A 22,592-nucleotide genomic window follows, 5' to 3' on the forward strand; every position below is an offset into this window, starting at 1 on the left:
CCGAGATGAGGAAGCTCTTCGACCATTCCGTCCGAGGGAGGGACGCAGCTAGGCGCCTGTTTTCGCTTCGCCAAGGAACTCGCAGCGTGGCCGACTTCGTGATCGAGTTCAAGACGTTGGCTGTGGAGAGTGGGTGGAATGAGGAGTCTCTGCAAGCGGCCTTTTACCAGGGTCTGTCGGAGCAGCTCAAGGATGAGTTGATCTCCTATCCGGAGCCTAGTGACCTGGACAGCTTGGTAGCCTTGTCTATTCGGGTGGATAATCGAGTCCGAGAGCGAAGGAGGGAGAAGCAATGGGTTCCGTCCAATCGATCAGCTTCTCAGGTTCCAGTCGGGTCGGGGATTGGACCAGAATACGTCGATCATCGTCCACCACACAGGATTAGTGGAGAGGTCCTGTCTCCCGATTCTGAACCAATGCAAGTAGGGCGGCACGGGTTAACCAAGGAGGAACGCCAACTCAGACGTAGGGACTAACTGTTGCCTCTACTGTGGTGGTTCGGGACATTACCTCGCCACCTGTTCCCGGCGGTCGTCAAACTGCGCGGCTCGCTAAAGTTGGGAGGACTTTTAGCGAGCCAGTTTCGACCTCTCAATACCTCTGTCAGACCCCGTTTCCCGGCCACCCTTATGAACAGGAATCAGAGCTTAGCGATTAACGCTTTGATCGATTCAGGTGCCGATGGAAGCTTTCTTGATGCCGAGTTGGTGGAACAGCTGGGGCTTTCCAAGGAGCAATTGCCGGAAGCCATTGAGCGACCACTCTGAACGGCAGTAGTCTGGCACGTATCACGATGAGGACTGAACCGGTTAAGATGCTGTTGTCGGGGAATCATTCGGAGATGATTTCATTCTTCATTCTGCCGTCTTCCCATGTTCCTCTGGTCCTTGGATACCCCTGGCTGAAGGAACACAATCCCACGTTCGATTGGGTGACGGGCAAGGTAACGAGTTCGAGCCTTGATTGTCATGCTAACTGTCTCAAGACTGCCTGTCCCCATTCGGTTCCCAGTCAGGTGATTGAGGCTAAACCCCCAGATTTGTCCCTGGTTCCCGAGACATATCACGATTTGGGGAAGTGTTCAGTAAGCAGAAGGCTCTGTCACTCCTCCCCACCGACCATATGATTGTGCCATCAACCTGTTCCCTGGAGCTGTCTACCCCAAGGGAAGGTTATACAGTATCTCCCGACCTGAACGTGAGGCTTTGGAGACCTACATCAAGGAGTCCCTAGCTGCTGGTCTCGTTCGTCCCTCGTCATCACCCCTGGGGGCAGGATTCTTCTTTGTGGGTAAGAAGGATGGCTCTCTTCGACCGTGTATTGATTATCGGGGGTTGAATGACATCACGGTCAAGAACAAGTATCCCCTGCCCTTGATGAGTTCTGCCTTCGACTCCTTACAGGGTGCTACGGTGTTCACCAAGCTAGACCTACGCAATGCGTATCACATGGTCCGGATCAGAGAGGGGGACGAGTGGTTGACGGGTTTCAATACACCCGATGGGTCACTTCGAGTATCAGGTGATGCCGTTTGGACTGACCAATGCTCCAGCGGTATTCCAGAGTATGGTGAACGACGTCCTGAGAGATATGATCGGTCTCTTTGTGTTTGTTTACCTGGATGACATTCTGATCTTCTCGAAGGAACCTTCCGACCACGTCCAGCATGTCCGGCAGGTTCTGCAGCGATTGTTGGAGAATCGCCTGTTCGTGAAGGCCGAGAAGTGCGAGTTTCACGCCCACACGACATCCTTTCTCGGGTACATCATCTCCAGGGGAGAGATTAGGATGGACCAGGAGAAGGTTAGAGCGGTTCTGGAATGGGCCCAGCCCGGTACGAGATTGCAGCTCCAGAGATTTTTGGGGTTTGCGAATTTCTACCGCAGATTCATCCGGGATTACAGCCGTGTGGCCGCTCCGTTAACTGCCTTGACTTCCAGTATCAGGACCTTCAAGTGGAATCCGGAGGCGGATCGAGCGTTTCTGGATTTGAAGAGGCGATTCTACCAACGCACCGATTCTCTCTCAACCGGACACGGCCCGTCAGTTCGTCGTTGAAGTGGACGCGTCTGATGTGGGAGTTGGCGCCATCCTGTCGCAGCGATGCTCCACGGACAGTAAACTCCATCCCTGCGCCTACTACTCTCGTACGCCTTTCGCCTGCGGAGAGGAATTACGATGTGGGTAACCGGGAGCTTCTCGCGGTGAAACTTGCCTTGGAGGAGTGGCGCCACTGGTTGGAGGGGGCGGAGCAACCGTTTATTGTCTGGACTGACCACAAGAATCTTGCTTACGTGCAATCGGCTAGACGTCTCAACTCCCGTCAGGCCAGGTGGGCGTTGTTTTTCGGACGATTCAATTTTTCCCTGACGTTCCGACCTGGATCTAAGAACGGCAAGGCGGACGCCTTGTCCCGGATGTTCTCCAAGACGGAAGAGAGTGGGTCCAAGACCGAGACAATTCTCCCCGGAACTGCGTCGTGGGAGCAGTTATGTGGAAGATTGAGGAGGAGGTGATGGCGGCCCTTCGGACGCAGCCCGGTCCCGGTAACGGTCCACCCGGTCGGTTGTTTGTGCCTGAGTCGGTTCGTCCTGCTGTCCTCAAATGGTCCCACGCCAGCAAGATGGCTTGTCACCCTGGCGTGGCTCGGACGATGGCGTTTCTTCGCAGACGTTTTTGGTGGCCTGCCATGGCCGAGGATACTCGGGGTTTTGTTGCTGCCTGTCCAGTGTGTGCGCAGAATAAGAGTACCAATCGGCCCAGCTCTGGACTACTTCACCCCTTCCTATTCCCCCGCGACCATGGTCGCATCTGGCCCTGGACTTTGTCACTGGGTTGCCCGCTTCTGAGGGGAACACGGTCGTTCTGACTATCGTGGACAGATTCAGCAAGTTCGCCCACTTTGTGCCTATTGCCAAGCTTCCTCTGCCTCGGAGACGTCCGAGATCCTGGTTAGGGAGGTTTTCAGGGTCCACGGTTTGCCCAGTGATATCGTTTCCGACCGTGGCCCTCAGTTTACCTCTGCTGTCTGGAAGTCCTTCTGTTTGGCCATTGGAGCTACAGTCAGCCTCACATCTGGTTTTCACCCCCCAATCTAATGGTCAGGCGGAGAGAGCCAACCAGAAGATGGAATCCACGCTACGCTGCCTTGTCTCCTCCAACCCCACCTCCTGGGTCTCTCAGTTGCCTTGGGTTGAGTATGCCCACAATACTCTCCCTACATCTGCCACTGGGATGTCTCCCTTCCAGTGCCTGTATGGCTACCAACCTCCCTTGTTCCCTTCTCAGGAGAAGGAGCTCTCAGTGCCCTCTGTTCAGGCCCATATTCGTCGTTGCCACCGGACCTGGCATCGGGCCAGAAAGGCACTCCTTAGAGTTTCGGACCGGTATCAGCTCCAGGCGAATCGTCGCCGGATCCCCGCTCCCACCTATACCATCGGAGATAGGGTCTGGTTGGCCACACGGGATCTTCCTTTACGGACTGAGTCTAGGAAGTTGTCACCGAAGTTCATTGGTCCGTTTGTGGTGGAGAAGGTGATCAATCCGGTGGCAGTTCGACTCAAACTACCGAGGACGCTCAGAGTCCATCCCACCTTTCATGTCTCCTGCCTCAAGCCTGTTTTCCTCAGTCCTCTGTTGCCTCCTCTGCCTCCTCCTCCTCCTCCTCGGATGATCGGAGGTGGTCCTGCCTACACGGTGCGACGCATCATGGATTCCAGACGGCGGGGCCGGGGTTTCCAGTATCTCGTGGACTGGGAGGGGTATGGTCCTGAAGAGAGGAGTTGGATTCGCGGCGACAGATCCTAGATGCTGACCTCATTCGTGACTTCTACCGCCTCCATCCTGGCGCTCCGGGGAGTCCGCCCGGTGGCGTTCGTTGGAGGGGGGGTACTGTAACGATTCCGGCAGTCTGAGTCGGTTCCTGTCTGTGTATTAGTTTTTCTGCTCGGGATCTCCAGTTTCCCGAGGGTTCTGGAACGCTCCCTGCCTGGTTGCCGGGCAACGTTGCTAGGCGGGAGCTCTCTTGATTTCCGCACCTGCATCCCATCAGCAATCTGCACACCTGGTCCTGATCATCACCCTTCTTAGGCTCTGTCCTAACATCCATTCCCTGCCGGATCGTTAGCCATGAACAGTATGTTTATCAGTGGATCAGCCTTAGAGCATGTAGCGTTAGTTTTGTTGTTTTGCACCTTGTTTGCTTGTTTTGTACTTACCTCCGTTTTGTTCCATCTGCAGTCACTCATCCGGAACCTTCACCCAACCTCTGCCTGATGGTCGGCGGCTGCCGAGCCATTACTGGACCTACCACTGCACCCTCAACAACCCATCCACGCCACCCGCTCTGTTCCCTGGATTATTCAGCCTCACTCGTGGATCTATTAAATAAACACTCACCTTTGTTTCAACCTACCTTGTCCTGGTCTGCTTCTGGGTTCTGGCTTAGTAAACCGTGACATATTCGGACACGGCCACTGTGTTATCAGTGAACAAAACCATTTCAGATTGACAGTAAACAGTATAAACAACTAGCTACAGTACAGAGAACAACCGAGAACAACCGAGAACACCCAAACACTTCATCTATGAAGAAATAGGCAAACGAAAAAAGTCTGGACACATTTTTAGCCTACAGTTTAGCCTTCAAAGAGCAACAAGACACCGGGGGTTTCCCGGACACAGGTTAAGCCTAGTCCTAGACTAAAAAGCATTTTTTATGGAGATTCTACGTTGAGCTTGCTTTTTACTCCAAGACCAGGCTTATTCTGTGTCTAGGAATCCGCCCCTAAATCTAGAAAGACATGCAGTAAACACATACCATATATAGTCTGGATACAGTATCATTTAATATGCACAATGTAAAATCTGACATGAAATATCCATATTAATTTATGTCAAATCTACTCTGAGATACAAGCCCAAAACGACCTCAAAATACTATTCAAAACTATAGATGAGGTTCCCCTTTAAATCATGTCAGTGTTAACATCTACCATGAATACAATACAAACGGTTGGTTTCATTATAGAAATAGTACTTGCTACATCTCAACAGAATAATGAGCTGACATGCAATACTGTATATTAAAATGTGCACTTTTGAAATTGCATGTTTGAATACTTATGGTTTTATTTCCAAATAAGCTTGGTGGTATGTGAACAATTCTCTCACTTCGGTGACTCTCCCTTCTACCAATCTACCAATCTGTCCACAGAAATCTCTGAAAAGATATAACCTAAAAGTCTTTCCTCTGGAGAAGATGATAACATCTCATAACGTTGTTCAATAGCATGATTACATTTTGTTTTATCAGAAAAGAAAGTCCAAAAATGACTTATTTTTCAGCACCAGTTTTGTGCCGCTTCCAAAAGTCCACCACAGTGATTCATTCTGGTGAAGTCTCCATTCAAAAACTTCCTTCACACAAGAGTGAGAACCTTCACACACAGTAAACTCTAAGTACCACCCGAATAGTACTGAAGTACGAGTATAATACAATAGGGACTTATAGTACTGAAGTCCTAGTATAATACAATAGGGACTCATAGTAATGATGTACTAGTATAATACAATAGGGACTGATAGTACTGAAGTACTAGTATAATACAAGAGGGACTGATAGTACTGAAGTACTAGTATAATACAATAGGGTCTGATAGTACTGAAGTACTAGTATAATACAATAGGGACTGATAGTACTGAAGTACTAGTATAATACAATAGGGACTGATAGTACTGAAGTACTAGTATAATCAAATCAAATCAAGCTTTATTTATATAGCACATTTCAGACATGAAATGCAACGCAATTTGCTTTACCGGAAAAAACTAATAAAAATCTATGAAAATAAAAGCTGAAATATTTTCTACATAACAAACATAAGATAAAAAACAAAAGAATGACAAACTGAACAATAAAAAAGCACCCAAAGGAAAAGCAAAGTAAAAAATATGTGTTTTAAGATCTCTTTTAAATATGTCCGCAGTTTCGGCCCCCCTCACGTTCTCTGGCAGGCTATTCCAGAGGCTGGGGGCATAATAACTAAAGGCTGTCTCTCCATTTCTCTTTGTACTAGGCTTTGGGATAGTTAAAAGGCCAGTGCCAGAGGACCTGAGGGACCTACTGGGTACATAACTTAAAAGCATGTCTGACATGTGTTGGGGTGCACAATCGTGGATTGATTTAAAAACCAATCTTAAAATTAATCCTAAAACTCACAGGCAGCCAGTGCAAAGACCTTAAAACCGGTGTAATGTGTGCTCTCCGTCTGGTCTTGGACAGTACCAGTGCTGCATTATTCTGTATGTTTTGCAGTTGACCAATGGCTTTCTTGGATAGACCAGACAGGAGAGCATTACAGTAGACAAGCCTGCTTGTAATAAAAGTATGGATGAGTCTCTCTGTATCAGCCTGAGAGAGAAATGGCCTCACCTTGGCAATGTTCCTCAGGTGGTAAAAAGATATTTTGGTCACATTCCTAATGTGTGATTATAAATTTAGTTCAGAATCTAAAATAACACCTAGGTTTTTTTAACTGGTGTTTAATCTTTATTGCCCGTGAATTAAAAAGTTCGACCAGATTCTCTTTCTGTGCTTTGGCTCCAACAATAACTATCTCGGTCTTGTCTTGATTTAGATGGAGGAAGAGTGAGCCATCCAAATATGTAAATCACTAATGCAGTCTAATCATTTATCCGTGGAGCTAAAATCCTCTGGTGACACAGAAATGTAAAGTTGTGTATCGTCTGCGTAGCAGTGAAAATCAATGCTGTGCTTTCTGATAACGCTGCCAAGGGGTAACATATAAAAACTGAACAGTACCGGACCCAAAATCGAACATGTGATATGTAAAATAACTCTCAACCCGTTAAAAAGGTCCTAAACCAATTTAGAACTGGACCGGAGAGGCCAACCCACCTCTCCAGTTTCCAGAAGGACATCATGGTTAACAGTACAATAGGGACTGATAGTACTGAAGTACTAGTATAATACAATAGAGACTGATAGTACTGAAGTATTAGTATAATACAATAGGGACTGACAGTCCTGATGTACAAGTATAGTACAATAGGGACTGATAGTACTGAAGTACTAGTATAATACAATAGGGACTGATATTACTGAAATACTAGTATAATACAATATGGACTCATAGTCCTGGGTTATGAGTATAATCCACTGAAGAACGCAGATCATTAAATGTTAATCTTGAATTACTGATTAACATAAACATGATCAAATCATCTGTATAATCTGAATCATAGTTAACAGTTGAATGTGGGTCCTTACCAGGAAGAATATTTACATAGGAAACTTTGCATAGGCAGCACATGCTTCAGTGCTCTGGGAGTGTTTATATCCCTGTGAGTTTAACACTTCATGACTGAGAGCCGGCCACTGGCCGCAAAAGGCGTGGATTTTTGAAGGGGGTATTACGGCCACACAAAGGGGATGCCGCCAGGAAATTCTAGGCATTATCAAGTGCTTGTCAGATTGTGAATTAGAGACTGATGAAGTGTGTACAGCCTGCACAAAAAACAAAGCAGAGCTCATGCCTTTCATGCAACTATTTTCAAATCATCATTAGAGTCATGCAGCCTTAGAATGTACTAAAAATCAGAACATATAGCCCAACGTTTGTATCACAACTAAAGTTAATTAAATAACTCTAAATTAAGCATATAGGAGTACCTGAGGCTTCGTTGATGAGGATGGAGGCGTGCCCAGCCTGATTCCTCCTGAAGTCCAGAATCAGCTCCTTTGTTTTCCTGAGGTAGAGGTTGTTAACCTGGCACCACACCATCAGAGTGCCTACCTTCTCCCTGTAGGCTGTCTCGTCATTGTTGGTAATCAGGCCTACTACTGTTGTGTCATCAGTGAACTTGATGATGGAGTTGGAACTGTGTGAGGCCACGCAGTCGTGGGTATACAGGGAGTACAGGAGGGGACTGAGTACGCACCCTTGTGGGGCTCCCGTGTTGAGAATCAGTGTCGAGAAGGAAGTGTTGCCTACCTTCACCACCTGGGGGCAGCCCGTCAGGTAATCCAGGACCCAGTTGCATAGGGAGGAGTTCAGACCCAGGGCCGTGAGGTTTGTGGTGATCTTATAGAGCATTATGGAATTGAAGGCCGAGCTGTAGTCGATTAACAGAATTCTCACATTCCTCTTGTCCAGGTGGATGAGGGCAGTGTGCAATACAATAGTGATTGCGTCGTCCGTGGATCTGTCAGGGCGGTAGGTGATTTGGAGGGGGTTGAGTGTGCCAGGGAGGGAGGAGATGATGTGGTCTTAACTAGCCTCTCAAAGCACTTCATAATGACAGAAGTGAGTGCTACGGGTCAGTAGTCATTCAGTTCAGTTACTTTCCCTTGTGTTGTGTCTCATGTGTATACTGAGTGGATGCTGCTCTGTTGGCCAGAGCTCACTTGGAATATGTTTTATCTCAATGTGACTTCTCAGGTTAAATAAAGGATAAATTAATCAAATGAAATCTTAAGATGCAGAGGAGATGCTGGGTTTCATGTATTGTAATGCTGGTCTACAGAGTCCCAGTGTGTCTGATCAGAGACACAGGAGAGGAGGGAGGGAGCTGAACTCAGTCAGGAACAGAGTAGCAGTCCTGCACAGTGGATCCCCTCTTCTCTCAGTGTCAGTCCAATAGTCCAGTAGTCCAGTAGTCCAGTAGTCCAGTATTCAGTCCACACAGCTCACTGCACTAACACTACTCTCCCTGCAGGGGGTGACACATTAACAATGATCACAGGGAGGTGCAAACTGACCAATATTCCTCTTTTCCATAGGTATCAATATGTTACCATACCATATTACCATAACACCAATCAACAGACACATTTATATATGTTCGTTAGTTACATGATATGTATATGACATTTACAAACATTTTCTCCAGCATTAATTATGGTATTGTCTTGCTAAACAACATTGATAGTGATCATATGTGATAGCCTTTAAAACAATAATAGTCATTCTATTTATTCGCTTTTTATTTTCTTAATTTATTTAGATATTATCATGGATTATGATTATTAGGTTACAGTTGTGGGAGTAAGATCATCAGATTGTAATGGACTCTCAGTTCTAATCTGATGGATACTTAGTGGTCTAAGTTTACTGAATAATGGTGGATGGGGAGAAGACCAAAATACTATTTGCATAGTGATGATGCTCTTCAAAGACAGCACATGCTTCAGTGGTTTGGGAGTATTTATAGCCCTGTGAGTTTAACACTTCATGACTGAGAGCTGTCCTTCATGACAACAGAACCCACAACAACCATGACTTTTATCACCATCTTCATCTGGACACTTGCCCTCTGCTTCAAGGGTAAAGAAAACTAAGTTTCGTGTTTGTTTAATGAAAAGTAAATCATTTGAGTGAACTAAAAGGTTGTTGAAAATGTGTTATTAATGCATGGGGATATTTGTTTTCTCTGTTTCAGAATCCAGAGGACAGTACACTGTGACTCAGACTCCTGCAGTGAAAGCTGTTCTCCCAGGACAGACAGTCTCTCTGAACTGTAAATCCAGCAGTAATGTGTATCCTGACTGTTGGAGTTCAGGTAAACCATGTTTAGCCTGGTATCAACAGAAACCTGGAGAAACACCTAAAGCACTGGTCTACTATGGAAGCACCCTCTTCTCTGGGACTCCATCTAGATTCAGTGGCAGTGGATCTGGGAGTGACTTCAATCTGACCATCAGTGTAGTCCAGGCTGAAGATGCAGGAGATTACTACTGTCAGAGTTACCATAGTGGTCCAGTGTTCACACAGTGATACAGAGCCGTACAAAAACCTCCCTCAGTCAGACTGCACAGTGACTGTACTGCTCCAGCCGGGATCTACTGCAGGTGCTGAGGGGGAAGAGACAGTGACATGGAACACTGATCAGTAGATGAGGTCAACTGTGATGTGACAATATGGTTAGAAGGCAATCATTCAGATTACATGACCATCATCATCGTCATAATCATCATGGTTGTGACCATAGAATGACATATGTACACTGAACAAAAATATGAACGCAACATGTATAGTATTGGTCCCATGTTTCATGAGCTGAAATAAAAGATCCCAGAAATGTTCCAAACGCACAAAAAGCGTATTTCTCCCAAATTTTGTGTGCAAATTTGTTTACATCCCTGTCAGTTAGCTTTTCTCCTTTGCCAAGATAATCCATCCACCTGACAGGTGTGGCATAACAAGAAGCTGATTAAACAGCATGATCATTACACAGGTGCACCTTGTGCTGGGGACAAGAAAAGGCCACTCTAAAATGTGCAGTTTTGTCATACAAAACAATATCTCAAGTTTTGAGGGAGCAGGCAATTGGCATGCTGACTGCAGGAATGTCCACCAGAGTTGTTGCCAGATATTTCTATGTTAAGTTCTCTACCATAAGCCGCCTCCAACGTTGTTTTAGAGAATTTGGCAGTACATCCAACCGGCCTCACAATCACAGATGAAGTGTAACCACACCAGCCCAGGACATCCACATCCGTCTGAGACCAACCACCCGGACAGCTGATGAAACTGAGGAGTGTTTATATTTGTAATAAAGCCCTTTTGTGGGGAAAAACTCATTCTGATTGGCTGGGCTTGGCTCCACAGTGTGTGTTTCGGAGGCCTATGCCCTCCGAAACACACCCCTGCCCAGTCATGTGAAATCCATAGATTAGGGCCTAATGAATTTTTTTCAACTGACTGATTTTCTTATATTAACTGTAACTCAGTAAAAGTGTTGAAATTGTTGCATGTTGTGTTTATATTTTTGTTGAATATAATAGGATCTCTTTGGTTGTGACTGGTTATATTTGTCCTGAGCTGAAAGTTCATATAAAAGTTATTTGAAGGTTTAAAAACAATACCAGTCATCATTCCATAATACCAGTAGTCCATAAGAGGTACAAAATGTGATTTTACGTAAATATTTCTTAATTTCAAATCAAATCAAATCACATTTTATTTGTCACATGTGCCGAATACAACACCTTACAGTGAAATGCTTACTTACAAGCCATTAACCAACAATGCAGTTTTAAGAAAGAATACCTAAAAAAATACAAAATAAAATTAAAGAGCAGCAGTAAAATAACAATAGCGAGGCTCTATACAGGGGGTACCGGTACCGAGTCAATGTGCGGAGGCACCCGTTAGCAAGATCCCAAATGCATATATATGTAACAAGTTCCCATATGAACCTCACAACCAAATATTGATGTGATCATCTAGCATTATATTAACTATTTTCATGAGCAGGTTACTGACTTTAAGATCTGTGAATGAGACATGCATGAGACACTTATATGTCAAAAAACAAAGTTCTTTCAATCCCAATACCACACCAACAGACAGACAGTGTTAATGGCTCTTTCATATATTTTCTCAGGATTAAAAAGGGGGTTTACAGGATAAAAGCAACACAGAACAAAACACAAGGACAGGCCCGGCCACCACATAGGCCTACACGCTAGAGTCCATAGTTGTTTGTCATGGAGAATTCGTGGCTTCAGCGTTGGCATCATGGGATTCCGATGCGGTAGTCGTGACCTCAGCGGTCTTGTCGTAGCAGGCCACGTCTGGAGAGGGCAGAGAAAGCTTCATCAGTAACGTCATCATACTGGAAACCATTGGTACGCACTCACACGTCGTTCGGCTCTTCATCCCAAGTAGGGTCTTCCGTTCGGCTCTTCCCGAGCAGGGTCACACTCATCCGGTCTCCTCTCCCCAGACGCAGCAGTGGTGTGGTGTGGCTGAGCACAGCCTGTGGCACCTGTCCTCTCCCGTTGCTGGCTTGAATCTCCTGAACACTGTCTGAGAGCTGCCTTTGTGCAGGGGCAGCTCATTAACCCCAATAGTCCTCAAGTGTGGGGGTCGTGGCTCAGGTCCCTAACTAACACACTCATTCACTCAACTAGAAGAACACTCAAAATGTGTTAACCAGTTCAAAGGAAGTCAATCAAATAAGGAAATAAGAAAGAAACCAAAACACAGCACATGTTTGGAATAAATACATATAAAATCATTCTAAATAAATAAATTCTAAATAAAGCACACATAGGCACAGGTGACATCTACACTACATACACTATCTACATAAAAAATGTCCTCTCTGTGATCACAACATTTGGAGATATTTCAACAAAACGATTTTGCGGTAAGTTGATCAAATCTTTTGAAATTTTTAAAAAGTTGTAGATATATTCCAATGAAGTTAGATCTACAATAGTTTTAAATATACAAGAAGGAAATCCTTAAGATAAATAATCCACTTGTTTAGAGAGAAGATTTTTTTTTATTGAGTAAAATACTAATATGTTGGATGAGTGTGTTGGGGGGGGTAACTGGCCCCTGGGGGCTAGATACCCCTTTATGGTTATAAATGTGTTTCTACCAGTCATTTAGACAATGACTAGCCCAGTTAGCGCTAGTTTATGCTAATGTGCTAGCTTGAAACTTCACTAGCGGTAAATGCTAGCCAACTAGCTAGTTAGCATAAGCTGCTAGGAGTGCTAGCTAGCAACTATACTACCAGATCGTCTGACGTAAAATACATTAAAAATATAACGTAACTTAATTGCAGTTGTAAATGTTTCATCTAGTGACTGATAGCTTTACAGTTAATGTTACTTTATAGCCTTTTAGCTATTTTACACAGCATTTTATGTAATATAACTATATAGCTAGCTAAGTTTCTTAGAAAGAGCTTTTCAATTGGCATCTCTCCCCCAGTTTTCGATCACAGGTGGGGACTGGATTAGGTGTGAGCAGTACAGGCGGTGGGCTCATGAGCTGTGCTCCAATTTAACTGGGGATAGCTTTATTTGTGTAATACCCTTGCTAAAACCAAGTATAGAGTTTATTTGTTATAATTAATTAGTATTAGATTTAAAAGGTGATCGAATTGCTCCTAATTTGAAATGTCGTTAATGCATTTCTTTTGAAGCAATGTTTAAAAAATGTACAAGTGAATAGGTTGGTTTACTTTTAAGTTTAAGTTTCCCACGTATCTTGTTAAAGTTTTGACCAATGAGGTAGCTTGTTAAGTTGTGGCCAATGGGAGAGTGGACTGGTTGCTGGGAAAGGAAAGAGAGGGAAAGGTTGAAAGAAGGGAGAGGAGAGACGTTAGTGGGGTTGGTGAAGGAAAACGACTCAAGGAAAAAAATAAAGAGAGAACAAAACCATACCTACAGAGTTTTGAAGGGAAATCCTGATTTTATTTCTATAAGAGAGTGTTATTATTTCGTTAAGACAGACCTAGTGGATACTGAAGCTGCCTTCGCATTGTTGAGACATTCGACATCCTAGAGTTTAGTCTAGCATCGTGCAAGACTTGGAGAGAATTGCTTGTGACGATCAACGAGTTCGGATTGTTTGTTGCTGCTACCGAGTACTGGCTGCATTGATAGCTGTGTTTGCTGTGGATCTTGTGAGGACACCTGCACGGAACTGCTATACTTTGCTGAGGCATTATCTACAAGTAGTGAGTAACTACAAATGTGGGGTGGACTTCGGGACTTTATGTATGTCGTCAATTTATTTTGAGCTCCAACGTGCGCCCAGGGTTTAAGCAAGCGTGCAAGTAATTTGGACATGGGTTGTGGAAAAATCATTGGGGTTTATTATTTGTATTTCTTTTGAGCTTAACTGCTCCATCATCTTGCAACACTTTGCAAAAGGACAAAAAATATAATGTAATTCTGATTGATGATTTTAAATCCCAGATTGGAGGGCTGCTGATCACTGTCTGAACATGTTTTTAAACCTGCTATTTTATTGTGTTGAGAATATTCTATAAAATACAGTTCTGTGATCTCAGACAGTATTGTCCATGACTCTGTAGGGTGAATAAAGTGTTAAATATAATGGCAGTGGCCCTAAGATGTCCTCATAAACAAATGTACCAGTGAGTCTGTGACCTCACAGTTAAGGATGGCCATCCTGCTAACTGATATAAGGTACAGTGATGTGTTAGAGGGCTTGTGTTGGTTACTAAACTAACAGCATCATGGTCTGTCAGGAAGTCTGTTTCAGAAGATACCAGATTTGAAACTTGTTGTAGATAGATGGGTTCATGGTTCTCCATGAAATACTCTATACAAATGTTGTTCAGCTCTACTACACACTGTGTCATTGTACTGGATCATCTCCTCCCCTCAGCCCCTGCAGTAGGTCCCAGCTGTAGCAGTACAGTCACTGTGGAGTCTGACTGAGGGAGGTTTTTGTACGGCTCTGTATCACTGTGTGAACACCCAGACACTGTTGGGGTTGTGTAAACTCTGACAGTAGTAATCTCCTGCATCTTCAGCCTGGACTCCCCTGATGGTCAGAGTGAAGTCACTATGAGATCCACTACCCCTGAATCTAGATGGAGTCCCAGACTGAAGTGTTTTAGCATGGTATATAAGGAGTTTAGGAGCTCCTCCAGGTGTCTGTTGATACCAGGCTAGACGGGCATCAGAGTAACCTGCTTGATACACATTAATACTGGTTTTACAGTTCAGAGAGACTGTCTGTCCTGGGAGAACAGTTTCCACTGCAGGAGTCTGAGACACAGTGACCTGTCCTCTGGATTCTGAAAAATAGAATATAAACATTTAAATGAAATGAATATTACATATAGTAAACAATAGTTCTGAATAAGAAAATCAGATTAATATACATTAAACTTTTGTGTAGATGTAATAGTTTTAAATATTAACATTAATAGAAATTGTTCCTTTGTGTAAAGGTATATGATATTCAACATTAAATTCTGAAAATGTTAACCTTGAAAGCAGAAAGCAAGTGTCCAGAAGAAGATGGTGATAAAAGTCATGGTTGTTGTGGGTTCTGTTGTCATGAAGGACAGCTCTCAGTCATGAAGTGTTAAACTCACAGGGATATAAACACTACCAGAACACTGAAGCATGTGCTGTCTATGCAAAGTTTCCTATGTAAATATTCTTCCTGGTTAGGACCCACATTCAACTGTTAACTATGTTTCAGATTATACTGATGATTTTATCATGTTTTAAATAACTTCTACTGTAAATCCGTAATTCAAGATGAACATTTAATGATCTGCGTTCTTCAGTGGATTATACTCACAACCCAGGTCTATGAGTCCCTATTGTATTGTACTAGTACTTCAGTACTATCAGTCCCTATTGTGTTATACTAGTACTTCAGTACTATCAGTCCCTATTGTATTATACTAGTACTTCAGTACTTTCAGTCCCTATTGTATTATACTAGTACATCAGGACTGTCAGTCCCTATTGTATTATACTAGTACTTCAGTACTATCAGTCCCTATTGTATTATACTTGTACTTCAGTACTATCAGTCTCTATTGTATTATTATTGTACTTCAGTACTATCAGTCCCTATTGTATTATACTCGTACTTCAGTACTATTGGGGTGGTACTTAGAGTGCACTGTGTGTGGAGGTTCTCACTCTTGTGTGGAGGAGGTTTTTGTATGGAGACTTCACCAGAATGAATCACTGTGGTGGACTTTTAGAAGCGGCACAAAACTGGTGCTGAAAACTAAGTCCATTTTTATCTTTCTTCTCTGATAAAAGTAAATGTAATCATGCTATTGAACAACGTTATGAGATGTTATCATCTTCTCCAGAGGAAAGACTTTTAGGCTATATCTTTTCAGAGATTTCTGTGGACAGATTGGTATATTGGTAGAGGGCAGAGTCACCAAAGTGAGAGAATTGTTCACATAAAACCAAGTTTATTTGGTAATAAAACCATAAGTATTATAACATGTTATTTAAAAAGAGCACATTTTGATATAAAGTGTTGCATATCAGCTCATTGTTTTGTTGAGATGTAGCAACTACTATTTCTATAGTAAAACAAACAGTTTTGTATTGTATTCATGGTAGATGTTAACACCGACATCTATAATTTTGAATAGTATTTTGAGGTCGTTTTGGGCTTGTATCTCAGAGTAGATTTGACATAAATTAAAATGGATATTTCATGTCAGATTTTACATTGTGAATATTAAATGATATCCAGACTATATATGGTATGTGTTTACTGCATGTCTTTCTAGATTTAGGGGCGGATTCCTAGACACAGAATAAGCCTGGTCTTGGAGTAAAAAGTAAACTCAATGTAGAATCTCCATAAAAAGTGCTTTTTAGTCTAGGACTAGGCATAACCTGTTGCTCTTTGAAGGCTAAACTGTAGAGCATGAATGTACCTTACATGTTTTGTCAAAAAATGTGTCCAGACTTGTATCTTTTTTTTCTTCATAGATGAAGTGTTTGGGTGTTCTCTGTTGTTCTCGGTTGTTCTCTGTACTGTAGCTAGTTGTTTATACTATTTACTGTCAATCTGAAATGGTTTTGTTCACTGATAACACAGTGGCCGTGTCCTAATACCCACATTAGCCTATTATATACTTAAACTGCTTACTCATTTTGGCGTTTAATCAAGTAGAATTCACTCGTCTTTTCTGACTCACGTGTTTGGCAACAGCTGATAATCAGATAAAATGCCACGCTGTACAAAAATGAACGAATGGCTAGAGTCAATGCAATCGCGCATTAGCGGACGCATTCGGAGTACTATGTTTGACATTTCAAATACTAGAAAACACTATTTTTTCGAATACTATTTAGTACAGTAGTATAGGTATTCAGACATGGCCAGGGTCATTTCTCCCCCCTCCCCCGGCAGTTATTCTCATCTCTCCTCTCCTAATGTTATAGAGTAGTAGTAGTAGTAGTAGTAGTAGCTGTAGTAGTAGTAGTAGTAGTAGTAGTAGTAGTAGTAGTAGTAGTAGTAGTAGTAGCAGTAGTAGTGGCAGTAGCAGTAGCAATAGTAGCTGACCCTCTCCTCTCCTCTCCTCTCCTCTCCTCTCCTCTCCTCTCCTCTCCTCTCCTCTCCTCTCCTAATTTATTCCATTATAGAGTAGTAGTAGCTGACCCTCCTCTCTCCTCTCCTCCAGCTGGTCCCTCTGTCAGGCTCACAGTGTCTCTGCTCCCCCCGTCCTCTGAGCAGCTCTCCGGGGGCTCGGCCACCCCCAGGGGGCGATGGTGACGGGGAGGAGGTGACGGAGGGGGTCCTGACCATCACAGAAGAAGAGAAGGGCGAACTCTACAGCCACAGTAGCACCCTAACCCTGAGCAAGGCACTCTGGGAAGAGGGAGAGGTGTACACCTGCAGGGTCACCCACGACGACACCAGTGATTCAGCCGCCTTCCGGAGAAGTCACTGTAGTGTCTAGAAGCCATTGTAGGGAAATAGAGAGTCACCACATGTTGTTAGTGAAGAAAATAGTGTTTTAGAGCTGAAAGTTAAAGTATAATTGTGAGAAATATCAGCAGTGCTGTGTGCTAAATGAACTATTTTGAGATTAAGTTATGCATGTCTTCTTGCCTCTGAGCTGAAATAGTTTGTTTTGATTGAAATATAACCCCAAGAGTTTGTTTAATCATGATTCCAGTGATCACTATCTCAGGAATAGGCAGCACATTTCATACTAATTTAGATCAATCAGCTTCTTTCATTATTTAGCATTGTAGCATATAGCTACTCTCATGTTTTTAAACAGATTTAAAAGGGCATCTGATACATCAAATACTCTCCAATCATTTCTACAACTGAATTATCCTGTTATACTGTAGCATCAGTACTGAGTATACAAAGAGGCAGGACGCAGACGCAGGAATTAACAAGGTCAAGGTTTACTTAAAAAATGACAAAGAGAGTTAACAAAGATAGAGTACATGACACCAAGCAAAACAATCACACACAAAATCCTATAGAACAGTCCAGGGTTAAATAGGGGTAGTGATGAGATGATGAGGTGTAGGTGCGCTGGAGGTGATTAGGGTGCGTTGGGTTTCCATTCCGGTGTTGCCGAGGTGGTTCGCTCAGACCGGTGGCTCAGTAGACCGGCGAATCAGAGCGCCGGAGGAGAGCAACGGGAGGAGACGTAACAGTACCCCCCCCGGACGCGCGGCTCCAGCCGCTGGACGTCGCCGGCCAGGAGGACGACCCCGAGGACGAGGAGCGGGCTGGTCAGGGCGGCGACGGTGGAAGTCCCGAATTAGGTTGGGGTCCAGAACGTCCCCATTTGGAACCCAGCTCCTCTCCTCAGGACCATACCCCTCCCAGTCCATCAGTTAATGGAGCCGTCCCCCACGGAACCTGGAGTCCAGCAGATCCCTCACCGCATTCGCCGGACTCCCGGCAATGTCCAGGGGCGGAGGAGGCGTACCCCGGGGTACGCCATCCGCCAGAGGACCAGGAACCACCGGCCTGAGGAGAGACACATGAAAAGTGGGTGAGACATGGGGGGGAAGGAGCAGCCGGTACGATACCTCATTTATCTTTCGGAGGACCTTAAACGGCCCCACAAACCGGGGGCTCAGTTTCTTGCAGGGCAGACGGAGAGGGAGGTTTTTTGTGGACAGCCAGACATGATCCCCAGGCTCGAATACAGGGGCCTCACTGCGGTGGCGGTCGGCTTGGTCCTTCTGCCGACGAATGGCCCTCTGGAGATGGACATGGGCGGCGTCCCAGACCTGTCCGGCCCTGTGGAACCACTCATCGACAGCGGTCGCATCGGTCTGGATGGGTGTCCAAGGGGCCAGGGTCGAGGTGTCTTCGCTTGGGCACATACGGAACAGGAGTTGACATGGCGGGACACATCAGAAGCCAAGGTGGGCCACCAGTACTTTTGTGCTAGAGAATGCAGGATGCGCGTAATACCAGAGTGCCCTGCCATAAGGGTGGTGTGCGCCCAGATCAGCAGGCGGTCACGGACACTGTTGGGTACATACTTGCGCCCCGGAGGGCCGTTGGCCAGGCAGATGTCTTTGTCCACATCCCAAACAACAGGTGCAACGATGAGAGATGAGGGCAGGATTGGACCCCCCAGATCCTTCCTTTCTCCGGTATGGTGCATCCTGGAGAGTGAGTCAACTTTCGCATTCTGGGATCCTGGGTGGTAGGACAGAATGAATTGAAATCGAGTAAGAAATTGGGCCAACCTGGCTTGACGAGAGTTCATCCGTTTCGCTGCCCGTAAGTGCTCCAAATTCCGGTGGTCAGTAAGATTCCGGAATGGATGGACTGCCCTTCCAGCCAGTGTCTCCATTCCTCCACAGCGAGGACCACTGTCAACAGCTCCCTTTCTCCAACTCCATAGTTCCTCTCTGCAGGGGTAAGCTTTTTTGAGAAAAAGGCACAGGGATACATTTTTTCTGGCTTACCGTGCCGCTGGGAGTGGACCGCACCAACGCCCTCCTCTCATGCGTCCACCTCCAGGATGAAAGGACGAAATGGTTCTGGGTGTTTTAGGATGGGCGCTGCGGTGAACCTCTCCTTCAGCCTCTTGAAGGCAGTGTCAGCCTCAGGGTTCCAGGTCAGCTTCTGAGGCCCACCCTTAAGGAGAGAGGTGAGCGGGCGGCTATGGAGCTGAAGGACCTGATTATACGCCAGTAGAACTTGGCGAAGCCCAGGAAGCTCTGTAGGCCCTTGATGGTGGTGGGAACTGGCCATGACCTGACGGCATCCGTCTTCACTCCTTCCATGAACACCCCCTCAGGACTGATCCTGTATCCTAGGAAGGAGATGGCCTGTTGGTGGAATTCCATTTCTCCCCTTTCACCAACAGGCTGTGTTCCCGGAGGCGGAGTAGGACAGCTCGGACGTGCTCCTCGAACGTAGCCGAGTAGATCAGGATATCGTCGATGTACACCACCATCTGTCTACTCGGCATGTCCCGGAACACGTCATTGACGAAGGACTGGAACACAGATGGTGCTTTGGCGAGGCCGTAGGGCATGACACAGTATTCATAGTGGCCTGAGGTAGTTCTGAATGCCGTCTTCCACTCGTCTCCTTCCCGGATTCGGATCAGGTTGTAGGCACTCCTCAGGTCCACCTTGGTAAAGTACCGGGCCCCTCGTAGCTGCTCGATAGCCGACGGAACCAGAGGGAGGGGGTACCGGTACTTGGTGGTGACTGCGTTCAGCCCCCTGTAGTCAATGCATGGTCTCAGTCTTCCATCTTTTTTGGCCACGAAGAAGAAGCTGGCGGAGGCAGGAGAGGTAGAGCATCTGATGAACCCCTGTGTCAGGGTCTCCACCACATACTTCTAGATGGCCTCAGTCTCCGCCATGGAAAGGGGGTAAATGTGACTCTTTGGGGGGTGTTGTCCCTCCAGCAGGTCAATGGCGCAGTCCCAGTGCCTGTGAGGAGGGAGACACGTAGCCTTAGATGAAGAGAAGACATCGGAGAGATCTGCATACTCACGTGGAATGTTGGGTTGGAGGGCGTACTCCGGACTCTCCAATGACGAGGAACAACAAACCACCGGCAGTCAGGTCTTCCGGCATGAGGTGGACCAGGCTGTGATTCTCTTGGTGATCCAATTGATGGAGGGGTTGTGTAGTCTGAGCCAGGGCAATCCCAAGACGATCCGGTGAAGGGGTGACGTGACGATGTGGAATGACAGCTCCTCGTGGTGCTCCGGTAGTGTGGTAATGGTGATGGTGATGGGGAGAGTGACGTGCATAATGGTGCCTGACCCAAGGGGTTTATAGTCCAATGAGGTGACGTGTAGCGGAGATGGCAGTGGCACGGTGGGCAACCCCCATTCAGAAACCAGCTCCCTATCTATAAGGTTCCCCTCTGATCCGGAATCTATCACTGCAGTAGAAATGGAAGATAAGGAATAACCAGTCACCGTTATGGGAACTAAAAACAATGATTTTGTGATTGGAGATGACATCACACTCACGGAGCGGCGACGGGAGTCATACCGCCTAGATAGGGAGCCGCCAGGAGATATGTGTGCCGTGGTGGTGTAGGGGGTGCTGCCCTCCTCCATGGGTGAGGACTCGGAATCATGGCGGCTTCCATAGCTTAGATGGGGTGAGCGTCGAAGCTCCGGGAGGTGTTGGGAACGCCGTCTCTCTCACAACATTTCGTCAAGACGGATGGACATGGTGATAAGGGTATCAAGATCCATCTTGTCGTCCCGACATGCGAGTTCCGTCTTAATGTCCTCCCGTAAGCCTCTCCTGAAGGCCGTGCGCAGAGCATGCTCATTCCAGCCGTAAGACGCCGCCACCGTGCTCAGAGCGTACTCGGACGTGGGCCACTCTCTCTGTTGTAGATGGAGGAGACGCTCACCCCCGTACTTTCCCTCCGTGGGATGATCAAACACCGCCCTGAACCGAGCGAGGAAGGTGGGGTAGGGTAGTGCCACTGACTCCTCTCCTTCCCAGACTGCCGTAGCCCAATCCAGTGCCTTCCCCTTAAGTAGCGAAATCACCAGCGCTATCCTGGCTTGGTCAGATGGATATGCCCCAGGCTGACGCGCCAGATAAAGTGAAACCTGTAGCAGGAAGCTTCTACATTTAGTAGTTTTACCGTCAAAGCGCTCCGGTAGGGCGAAGGTTCCCGCAGAAGTGGGTGATAGCCCGGGGACAGGTGGATTGGAGGCACTTGCCGCTGGCTGAGGTAGAACCTGAGCACTGGGCAGATTATGCAGAGTTTGGAGCACTTCCTGCATGGCGACGTTCAACTGGGCAAGCTGCTGCTGGTGGTGGTCGAGGCGCTGGGAAACTCCTGCTGCATCCATTTTCGTTTGGTGTGTGATTCTGTGACGAGTACTGAGTATACGAAGAGGCAGGACGCAGACGCAGGAATTAACAAGGTCTACTTAAACAATGACAAAGAGCGTTAACAAAGATAGAGTACATGACACGAAGCAAAACAATCACACACAACATCCTATAGAACAGTCCAGGGCAAAATAGGGGTAGTGATGAGATGTTGAGGTGCAGGTGCGCTGAAGGTGATTAGGGTGCGTTGGGTTTCCATTCCGGTGTTACCGAGGTGGTACGCTCAGACCGGTGGCTCAGTAGACCGGCGAATCAGAGCGCCGGAGGGGAGCAACGGGAGGAGACGTGACAGATATTTGATAATAAACCTCTAAGATCCACTCTCAGTAATCACACTTCTAAATAGTTACTTTTCATAAAATGTGTGTATTTATAGTGTTTAATTCATAATATGATTTTATTAAATTAGATGTTTTAGCAATGGTTTTCAAAAATGTGTAGTCTAAACTATATTTACCCAGATCTTCTCTACCTCCAACCCCCTGGGAACAGAGTGAACATCTGGTGACAGTGCTGCTCTATTCTGGGACAAGCAGAACCACCCAGCCCTGTCTATGGAAATCTCAGTTTCACTCCCACAGCTACCAGTCTAGCAGTTGAACAGTTTCACTGCCTGAAACACCCTGGACTGGGCCAAATGTGAGGGACCAGACTGGTTTTAACCTCTGTGGTGGATTCAGGAAGGAAGAAACAATACATAATTTCATTAATGACAGATAAAATGGATATTATACTTTATGATGATAGTGTAGGTAGTGTAGATGTTATGTGTGCCTGTCACACCTACTCCTGGTCCCTCCCTCCGGCGCTCAACGTTGCCGGTCTACTAACCACCGGTCCTGGCAACCCACATTTGCACACCTGGCAACCATCATTGCTCAGACCTGCTCCCCATCATAAGGGCACTCCGCTCATAATTTTTTCC

The 22,592-nt window shown here is 45.8% G+C and overlaps 1 pseudogene and 1 gene segment (V, D, J or C); one reads left to right on the forward strand and one right to left on the reverse strand.

The window, feature by feature from the left end:
• The window catches only part of LOC121564267, a 26,335-nt gene extending 11,443 nt beyond the window's left edge, over positions 1-14,892 (reverse strand). Inside the window, 2 exon segments of the V gene segment in view lie at positions 14,271-14,595; positions 14,790-14,892. Of these exon segments, the coding sequence occupies positions 14,271-14,595; positions 14,790-14,862 (398 nt within the window).
• Positions 1-17,253, forward strand: part of LOC121560576 — a 26,228-nt pseudogene extending 8,975 nt beyond the window's left edge.
• Positions 17,254-22,592: the final 5,339 nt, after the last annotated feature.

Source organism: Coregonus clupeaformis, unplaced genomic scaffold (genome assembly GCF_020615455.1).
Source record: "Coregonus clupeaformis isolate EN_2021a unplaced genomic scaffold, ASM2061545v1 scaf1267, whole genome shotgun sequence".
Taxonomy (NCBI): Eukaryota; Metazoa; Chordata; class Actinopteri; order Salmoniformes; family Salmonidae; genus Coregonus; species Coregonus clupeaformis.